The sequence below is a fragment of the Polyodon spathula genome, chromosome 9 (assembly GCF_017654505.1).
Source record: "Polyodon spathula isolate WHYD16114869_AA chromosome 9, ASM1765450v1, whole genome shotgun sequence".
Classification (NCBI taxonomy): Eukaryota; Metazoa; Chordata; class Actinopteri; order Acipenseriformes; family Polyodontidae; genus Polyodon; species Polyodon spathula.
The window spans coordinates 14,207,942-14,218,672 of NC_054542.1; the positions used below are offsets into that span (position 1 = coordinate 14,207,942).

The 10,731-nt window shown below is 41.2% G+C and overlaps 1 protein-coding gene across 2 annotated transcripts in view; it reads right to left on the reverse strand.

Annotated features, from left to right (window-relative positions):
- Positions 1–6,455, reverse strand: part of LOC121320420 (microtubule-associated tumor suppressor candidate 2-like) — a 143,642-nt gene extending 137,187 nt beyond the window's left edge. For both annotated transcript variants that reach the window (XM_041258737.1, XM_041258739.1), the window contains exons 1-2: positions 3,928–6,455; positions 1,203–1,461 (exon numbers count right to left, since the gene is read on the reverse strand). In XM_041258737.1, coding sequence (XP_041114671.1) covers positions 1,203–1,461; positions 3,928–6,195 — 2,527 coding nt within the window. In that variant the 5' untranslated portion in view covers positions 6,196–6,455. The remainder of the gene's footprint in view (positions 1–1,202; positions 1,462–3,927) is intronic.
- Between the last annotated feature and the right edge of the window lie 4,276 nt (positions 6,456–10,731).

Consider the following 10,731-nt stretch of genomic DNA (forward strand, 5'->3'; position numbering starts at 1 on the left):
AGGCGTGCCCACCAAAATTTAATTAGAAAATCCCAGTTTGGGACAGAAATAGCACAGATTTACTATACTGAGGAACATTAAAAACAGGATTTGTTCAATTTGCAGTACAAAAAGTACCTTTATTGCAGATATTTTTGTTTCCCTAAATTCTAGTCTAGATATTTTTTTCAATTCAATGACCAAGTTTACAACATAGTGGAACAGATCCCTTGTGCATAGTCTTTGTTCTCTTTCTCTAGGTATAGCTCATTGCTTAAAGTACATACAGACTTACACTCATCAACATGGTTTTAAAATGCCATTAATTAAACCATACATGACAACAGTCCCTATAGGGTCAGGATAGTCCCGATTTCCTAGCAAATGTCTTGTGTCCCGATGCATAGGAAGAAAGACCTGATATTTACCCATAGAAAAAAAATCATTTATTCTGCACAGTAGAGTTAGTGAAAACCACACACTGTGCTCTTTGTGCAGCTAACACATCTGCTGATCACTAACTTATACAAAGGGGAGAACGCTTCAGTATGTCTATTTTTACAGTCATGATGGTCGTGTGGTGTTGAGTTGGGGGGATACGTCTATTATATAATAATGAGTGTTTTTTGTGTATGACGCCCCCCCCCCCCCCCCCCCGCGATGAATGAATGTCCTCCTAAACAGTTTCCAAATGTTGGCAAGTATGTTAATCTGTTTTAACAAGTACAGAGATTGTCCATTGCATGACCTGAAATGTTTATGTGTAACTAAATTCAAATCAATAAAACTATGTGTGGCATTATCAAAAGTGCACATACAAAATGTCCCATGATACCTTAAACTGAAAGTGAAATAAATGCAAGATATAAAGAAATATTTACTGCTCTAAGAACTTGACACAGCTTCAAGAGAACTGAAGTTAACTGTGTTGACAAAAAAACATTTGGTTGGAGTTTTTTAAAAGTTATTGTGTATTACATTTTTTAGCCCCTTTGTGACAACACTGGATGGGATACTGTGGTAACTGCATAAACATGCAATACAGAACAAGAAGCAATGTCACAAGAGCAGGCAAAAAACTTGATTCCACAAATAACTTATTTTTTCTGGGTTTTATAATGCTACTGTGTTGCTCTCATTTTCCCTACCCCTGAGTAAATAAGATAAAGAAGGAGGTTGCACACATACATTGGAAAAGTTACTTTAAATACAGTATTGTTTACCTGAAGCATCCAGACTGTAGTGGTTGACTGTATTTGACATCTGTGTCTGGTGGCTGAAGGACAGGGCTGATCTTTGACTGGCTAGCAGCATTCTGTTTTTTGCTGAGGGTAACCTAGTGACATCTCCTAGGCCTAACTGAGGCCTAAGAACCATGGATGACCTGTAAATGCTGGCTGGAGCAGCTTCATTTGTGCTTTGCTGAGGAACTGAAGAACCATCCTGCCCTGTTCCCACCAAGCCAGCCGTCGCTTTGCCTGTCTGTGAAATAGTAAGGTTGTCAGAAAAAAAAGAGGTCTTGTGAGATACTTGGAAAGAAAATGATCAAACATAACCTTGTTCAGGAGATAAATTTAAATAAATGTGGCATTTTATGTACCAGAATACTATCATTAGTTCTAGAACAAAGGAGCACTAACAGTTCTCTTTCAAATACGAAATGTAACCATTACCTAATGGGTGTTTACCTACTAAAGATCAACGAACCTGAATCGAGATATCAAAGCTGTGCGCCAGTGCCTGCGACACAGTCATGCCAGCCCCCCGAAGGCATAAGAAGACTGCACGCACAGATACCAGCATCATTTTTCCTTTCAGAGGACTGAACCTAGACTAGAAGCCATTGGCAGATGAGTACTGGTTGATTTTATCTGTAATTTATATTGGCTATTTGTGTTTTACACTAATAAATGCGATACTTTTTGATGTTGTATTAGTGAAGCCGGTGGCTTGTGCCGCCCCTTCTCAGGAATCAAGCAACTAGAGTTGGCTGACTTGTGCTGCTCACAGGCTGCTTAGCTCCGCCTGGAGATAAAAATAAAAGTTTTGTTTTTGTAAACAATTTTATTATTATTAAAACTGTTTTTGAGGGCTCCCAAGTGGTGCATCCGGTAAAGGCACTCTGTGTGGAGTGCAGGATGTGCCCTATAGCCTGAACGTCGTCAGTTCAAGTCCGGGCTATTCCACTGCCAAGCATGGACGGGAGCTCCACAATTAGCTGAGTGCTGCCCAGTACCCATAGATAAACCGCATTTTCTGCGAGTTTTGTGTGCATTTCTCCAACCGTATGCTGGAGAAACATCTCTCCTGCAGCTTTACAGTGCTGTGCATCCCTCACTCCTGCAAAGTGCTCTCCTCCATCACCCTCTCACATAGACATGGCTGTGTCCTCAGCCCACGGCTATGTGTCAAGGGAGAGCCACGCACCCAGGAATGGAGAAGCTCTGGGCAACAGCACCAAGGAACTGTCCTCATAGAGTTGATGCATGAACATTCGGCACTGCCTGCCCTGTATGTCCCCTTGGGGTCCCAGGGGACTACAAGTGCAGAATGTCAGCAGGAGTTGTGCAAATAGAAGGTCAGATAGCAAATAGAGTCAGATAGCACATCCCCTGTGGTTAAGCTCTCCCTAATAGCAGTGCTTCTGCCATTGATCAAGAGGGCCACTGCAGTCCCTGGTCTACCCCTATATAGGGCACATGATACAGAGAAGCTGGGCTTGGCCCAGTTTCCGCCAGTGGCTTTTATTGCTGCGTTGGTACAGGCGCCTAATTTAGCGCTCCTGTCCATGGACGATATCTACCCCAACAAGCAGTGTCAGGTCTCAACATGCCTATTCAGCCAGTGTGTTTGCCATACGGCTGGGCACTGCACTCAGGCAGCTTTGGCTTTCCCAGGCACACATGCTCAAACCGGCTACTCACTGTAGTTGAAGCACGGTCCCCCTCCCTTTTGGGGCATGACTGCAGCATCAGGAGGTAGCAGCTCTGTTGCAAAAACAGGCTATTCGTATGGTATACCCCCTCCAGTTTGAGGGTGGGTTCTTCTCCATGCCCAAGCGGGATGGTGACCTCAGACCAATCCTCGACCTCAGACTGTTGCATTCAATCAGGCCAGGCGACTGGTTCACCATGGTGGATCCCACAGATGCCTATTTCCATAAACACATGAAGCACCTGCATTGAGACTCAAAGGTTCCAGACTACTTTATTATTTAGACGACTGGCATATTTGTGCCCAGTTTCCAGCTCAGGCAGACACTCACATGTAACTGGTCACCGGCCAACTTCAACGGTTGGGTCTTATGGTGAATCATGCGAAGAGCCAGCTCATGCCTTCTCAGACAGCCTCCTATCTAGGAGTGTGCTTGGACTTCGGGTCCATGCTGTCCACTCTGTTGGGCGGCAGTGGAAACTAGTCGCCTGTTTACAGATATCTCAGCTCAATAGAGCATTCATGGTAATGACGTTCCAGATCTTCTCAGCTTGATGGCAGCAGCTTCTCAAACCCTACCTTTCTCCTGCGCATGTACCTTCTGTAAGCCTGGTTCAACAGCAGTGTTTTTGTATCTTATTTATGGTGTCTATGGTCTCTACTGTTCAAGAGTTATATAACAGAGCTCCACTCTTTAAGAGTTATATAATAGAGCTCTACTGCTCAGCTCAGTAACGTCCCCTGTTAACGTCTGGAAAAAATTTTCAAATTATTCCATCATAATGAAGAAGATTCAGAATGAATTCTGATTCAAGGGTAAAATGAGACATAGCTTGAGGGAAGTATTATAAAACAGCAGATGGAAACAAACACATATAGTAGCCTGAAAGCTAAATCCTAAACTTTGCTGTCAAGGCAGAATTATGAAAAAAGAGAGATTACTTTACTCTAGGTATTTTTACATAGTTTCACTGTACTGCTATATTTACTCCTTTAAAAATGTTGTATGCTTACCTTACTACCATCATGTGGATACTTGTCACATATTTCCCCGTAGAAAGTTTCAGACGTTCCAACCTCCTTGTGAGGAATATGATGACCAGGGGGCTTGACACCAGACACTATTAATCCTGAAGAGTAAAAGCGTGATTTTTGCATTTCATGTCTGTATTTATCGTACAGAAGATTAGAGGCACTTAACACTGGGGATGACTTTGCTTCCTTTTGGTCCTTTGTCATAGGAACACTGTATGTGGAAAGCCTGGAGGGCAGCCCTATGGCATCGAGTGGCAGCTTGGTCTGTGGACTCTTTCGAATGTACGTTATGATTTTGGGTCTGACATGTTTAGGTTTGGGTATGAGTTTAGCCCCTTGCATCTCTTCAGCCTTGTTGCTATAAGTACACTCTGTTTCTCCCCTGCTCATCAATGAGGTCCTTGAATGGTGAAGAATTGGCTTGGGGATCCCACTGCTAAGGGCCACCTTGTTAGAGGCTTTCAGGCAGCCACTTAACAGCTGTGTGTTGTCAGTGGAAGGAGGCAGTAGCCCAGTGGGATGGAACCTGTCGCTGTAGACTATAATCGGCTCTTTTAAATTGCTGGTTGACTCTACATGCTGGTTTCTGACATTTAGACTTTCCACAAAATGCGAAGGGGTGGAAGTACTCGACGAAGAATCTATGCTTGTAGCATTTAATTGAGGCTGAGCTGGAGAGTCTGTGTAGAGTTTCTTTCTGAACAGCATCTTTTTATCTGTCTGTGTATTTGATGTGGCTGTAACATGGATCTCAGAACCACAAGCTGTTATGTTTTTATTGCAGCTCTGATAATGATGACTTTGATCTGTCCCCAATGCTGCTGACTGTCTTGACAGATCAGAGGTGGAGGTGTTAAGGGCCTCATTACTTTCTTTAAATGACACCTGATTATTAGTGTTCATTTGAAAGGGCTTGTCTGGGTGTGTATGAAGATCAGAAGATTTAGAATAAATTTCATTTTCAGTATTTGTTGAGTTGTATCCTGACTGCCCTAAAACTGAAACTGACTGTCCCAAACTATGAACCCTTCTTGTCTCTGTATCTTCTACAGACTCCCCCTTACTTTCAGGTGAAACACTCCCACTCAGTTTATGACATTCCAACAATCTAGCATGACTCAAAAGCTGATTATCTTCTGAACTTTGAAGATATTCTACATGGGACCCCTCTCCTGCTGTTGGGCTTGATTGTCCCTCTTTTGCTGCATTGTCTGCACTATTTTGTCTTAGACACAATTCAGGTGTCCACCCACTTCCATTGGTCTGCTGCCAGACATTCCAACATGGTGAATCTTCAGTGGGACTCATCCTGAGCTTCCTAGAAATATAACCTTCACCCACATGTGCTTTTGGTTTGAGTAAAGCTTCCTGAGAGTGAGGTGTTAAATTTAGGTTAAGATCCAGGTTTTCTAAATGTATTGTGCTTTCAGTAGAAGGGCTTAGCAGTTCCTGGAGCATGCTGTCCTTTACTGCATCTGAGGTAGCAGCGTTGGACTGAAATGTAATTATTTCCTCTGAGGTCATACTGAATGCTTGAGGAGGCATGTGCGAAAACTGATCTGTTCCCATCTTTTGTGTTTTTTTCATGCTGTGGACAATGCTTGTTGAACTTTCAAATGCATCCAGTGATGCAGAAAGACAATTAATAAATATATTATTCTCTGAAGCACAAATAATATCTTCTTTTGTAGAAACTCCTGTTTCTACAGGAGGACTCTCACCAATTTCTAAAGAGAATTGGGAGTCATGATATTGAAGCTGTACGGCAGGTTTTCTATTTTGCGTTTCAAGTTCTGCTGACACCTGAACCCATGTCTCTGAAGAAACAGCTTGAGCAGCAGTAGAAGTGTTAGACTGCTGATATTTTGAGCTGGTTAGCAATGTATCCATAAATGAACCCTTAGCATCATCAGTCAAGTAGCTCTCACTAAGCTCTCTGCACTCAAGTAGCTCAAATTCCTCCATGTCAGGATCACCGTGCTGAGGCTTTGTACCCCAGATAATGATTTTATCTTGCCCCTCATTTTGGGACACAAGAAGAGGTACATTTATAGCTTCCCTGGTTCTCCTGTCACATTCTTGATCCTTTTCTTCAGTATTGATGACTTCTGATTGGATTTTATTGCCGTTGTCATCCCCATCAGACTCCAATGACTGTGTGTTATTGTTCTTAATTTTTCCTCCATTGTCTTCCAGACTTGTGCCATGGGGTACATTTAGATCACCCTGCAAACTCATGTTAAACATGTTCTGTCTTGTTGAGCAGCAGGAGGCTTTGCCTTTTACTTCATCAGCAACGCTGCACAGCTCAACCAATGGAGCTGTGCCAATTGTAAGTACCTGTTGCTTCCTATTTTATCACTTTAAATCACTCTCAAGTTTCATATCTTCTCTGACTTCTGCTTAATCTCCTGCTGAACATTTTCTTGACCTTTCAATTAGCAACTTTCTTTGAAATTGTCACATAAAAATAGTATAGATCTTGCAGGTCTCCTCTGAATAACAGTTTGTTCTCTTAACCTGTAATAAAACAGAGAAAATATACGTATGAGAAAAATGCTTGCAAAATGCACAAGGGATATTTAAAAAAAACAAACAAAGTAATGGATAGGGCAGGATTTCAGACTTAAAAAAGGAAACTGACTATTGCTCATGGGTGTTTGCAATGTCATGCTCTACTATTTCTGTGGTTGTTGAAACAGAAACACATGTATATTGCATGTTAGTGTGATTAAATAATTGTGTTGTTTCCTTCCAATGCTACACAATTAAAACTAATTTATTCTTTTCAGAAAATATGCCTTTGCCCTTTCACTTGTTGTTAAACAAGACCCTCTATAAGTACTATCACAACTGTATTTAATAAAAAAATGATTTAAAAGAATTACAGACTGTTTTGTAATATTCATTATGTAATATGTTATGCCATGTACTAGTGAAATAACACAGTTCCCATTGAAAACTCTGTTTATGTTTATCTGTTGCATAAAGGGATCATGCTGTTGCTCTAGACCTAAATTACAACTTTGAAAAGCTTTGTCCTCATTTACATTGGAAACAACAGCCTAATGTATCAGTTTATGTAATCATGGTGGCAAACACTGTTGCAGCAGCAAAGGTCATTCAAAATGATCTAGACAAGATTCAGAACTGGGCAGACACATGGCAAATGACATTTAATAGAGAAAAGTGTAAGGTACTGCACGCAGGAAATAAAAATGTACATTATAAATATCATATGGGAGATATTGAAATTGGAGAAGGAATCTATGAAAAAGACCTAGGAGTTTTTGTTGACTCAGAAATGTCTTCATCTACACAATGTGGGGAAGCTATAAATAAGGCTAACAAGATGCTCGGATACATTGTGAAAAGTGTTGAATTTAAATCAAGGGAAGTAATGTTAAAACTGTACAATGCACTTGTAAGACCTCATCTTGAATATTGTGTGCAGTTCTGGTCACCTCGCTATAAAAAAGATATTGCTGCTCTAGAAAGAGTGCAAAGAAGAGCGACCAGAATTATTCCGGGCTTAAAAGGCATGTCATATGCAGACAGGCTAGAAGAATTGAATCTGTTCAGTCTTGAACAAAGAAGACTACGTGGCGACCTAATTCAAGCATTCAAAATTCTAAAAGGTATTGACAGTGTCGACCCAAGGGACTTTTTCAGCCTGAAAAAAGAAACAAGGACCAGGGGTCACAAATGGAGTTTAGAAAAAGGGGCATTCAGAACAGAAAATAGGAGACACTTTTTTTACATAGAGAATTGTGAGGGTCTGGAATCAACTCCCCAGTAATGTTGTTGAAGCTGACACCCTGGGATCCTTCAAGAAGCTGCTTGATGAGATTTTGGGATCAATAAGCTACTAACAACCAAACGAGCAAGATGGGCCGAATGGCCTCCTCTCGTTTGTAAACTTTCTTATGTTCTTATGTTCTTATGTTCTTACAAGGCTAAGCCGAGAGACTAGAGAGGCTACCTTGTGCGTTACCATTTGGAACCCTGAATAACAGTAAATGCTAAATTGTAGAGTATGTTGTTTTTTATGTCCACCTTTTAAAAAGACATTCTATTTTCACCATCAGTGAAAAACATAATTAAATGTAAAAATAACAACAGACACAGGAAATGCCCCCCTCTTGCACTGGACAGAGCAAGCTTTAGAAGACATATTTCCAATCTTTGATGCTGGTGTCTTTTTCATTGAAGGAATCCTGCATGTCTACTGTGTGTTCAGTCATTTACCAGAAGCAAACCAGTGTTGTAATCGAATCACAAAAATTGGGACAAGTCGAGTCGAGTTGAGTCAGAGGGGGGTAAAGACTAGAGTTGAGTCGCGTCTTTGACATGCCAAGCTCCAGTCGAGGCACAGAGTTTGCTCGAGTCGAATCGAGTCATGTATCTAGCTTAAGTCAATGTGAGTCATTAGTTCCGAGTCCAGTTTGAGAAAGTTTGATTTAATCAAATTAATTTTACAGGAGATTAGCAATCCACAAATAAAAAGAAAAGAACATTTCAATTAAAAATATAAAATTGAGATGCACAATAATGTGGATATACTTGCTCCCCTGATGTTCACCATTAAAGGTTCACGGTTTCTGCCTTGTGTTTTGTCTCTCCATTTCAGTGAATTCACCATTGGCCTATTTATAAGCAGATTTAGTTACTGACCAAACAGAGGCCCTTTTACCTGTTCAATTGGGTTGGATGTACAGTAATAGATACCACAAAACAAAAGGATGCATTTAACCATTTATTTACAATTTTACTGATGGCAGCCTGAGTGTTTTTCACTTTTTCTCAACAGTGACACTCCCTGTTAGAGTTTTTTTAGATACCTTAACCATATGAAAGAACATTTTGTGGCATTTACAAAGGAAAGCCGTCAAAGTAATGCAACTAAGACAAAGGAGTTTTAAAACCATTGCATACTCGCACGTATATGCTCCAATTTAAAATCAATACTCAACCTAATTTACTTAATATTACAGAAATAAATTGTGATGCATGCATTCAGATTCCAGGGTAAATGCTAAACTTGTTGTCATGCTGATGTGCTAGGGAGACCACACTGTGATTGATCCCTGGAGCCAGCATTGCAGCCGTTGTGTGTGTTGATGTGCCAGGGAGGCAATATAGGCTGATCCCTGGAGCCACATTACACTTCTACTATCAACACCAGGCAGAAGGATATCTACATCATCAGATGGAAGGAAATGCAGATGGATCACATTAGTTTACAGTAAAAGAAGTTATGTCCCAATTGGCTTGCCCAGAACTCTCAGGGCCATGACACGGTGTTAGCCAACCGCTCAAATGCCACCAAGTATGCCTCTGGGTCATCCTCGACCGTCATTTTGTGTGTCCTCAGGGCCGCCATGACAGGTTCTGCTGCTGCTATGGGTGGCATTGCCAGCCTGACCCTCTCAATCAGAGCCGTGTACCTCTCCTCTCTCCTTCTTCTGACAACCACGTGTGGCAAAGTGATGAGTGCAGAGCAGAGCGAATACAAAACAGACAGACAATGAATTTCAGGTGCAGGGCTGTTTACTGATGTGATTAGCAATGTCCAGAGCCTTATGGCAAACACCCGTAAATAATAATTGATGGAAGTGATACAGCGAAGTGATTCACTTTGTTTGTAAATCCCTCGGGTTTGACCCAAGACCAAAAGTACAGTCTTTCTTTCACCCACACAAAACACAAAACACAGACACAGTCCCTCCAGTGAGGGGAGTAAGTGCTTGTGGTGAAAAGGGGAAGTGCTGGGTTTGATGCTGGCCTGCGGCTGCAGCTCCAGCAGGATGTCCCGTCCCTTTGTGTATATATTTGTTTATTATTATTTTATATATATATATAAAATGGCAAAAAGCTGGCATTTTATTATTGTGTGGCAGGATGAGCAAGGTACCATCCACCATGTTACTGTTTCTATTTTAAATACCAGACTGACTGATCAGATAGTAAGTATATAATTAGCTGACAGTCACGCATCCACACTAAACTTGTGCAAAAGGTGATCGAGGGAAAATGGAATAATTGATAGCTAGTTGATCCCTCGGTCACCAATATGAAAGAGCCGCAGTTCGGCTGCTCGAGGAAGTGTTCAGTGTGGAGAACGAGAGTGGAGACAGGAGGTAAAATAATAATTTAAAAAGATAAACAATTCCTACATATGCTGGTTATGCGAGGTAGCAGCTGCAAGCAATAGACACAGCTGGAATCGTTTACCAAGGCATCATGCGGGGTAGCATAAAAGGGGCCAGAAAAACACTAATCTTTTCCTTTGCATGGGTTGTGTGCATAAACCTGGAAGGACTGAGAGCTGCAGTAGTAACTGCCGGAGAAACCAGATTGTGAGAAGAATATTCATGAGTGTTGATTTGTTGTAAGTGTTGTTAGTAATCGTCTTGTTTGTTGAATGGCTAAACACGTTCTGGAGTTGTTGCTTTTGGGCCAGCACAAGCCGGAACTGCACTTCATGAACTGTCACAAAATAGCCTGTTATCATCCACCATGAGCACTACTACAATTTGTTGTGTACTGCCGGAACGTTTTCTTTCTGGTCACCAGACCTGGACTATAATTAAAACCCCCTTTTCCTACCGGATTACAATTATTTGTGATTTCTTCTGCACTGCATCACCTTTACACTTGTTCAAAATCACCAGCCACTTTGCCACGCTTATATAATTATTCTAAATAATAAAATTCCCTACGTTCCTCTACATCTTCTACTGATATAGCAATCTCCTGTGTTGTGAAGCAAGGTTTATGTAT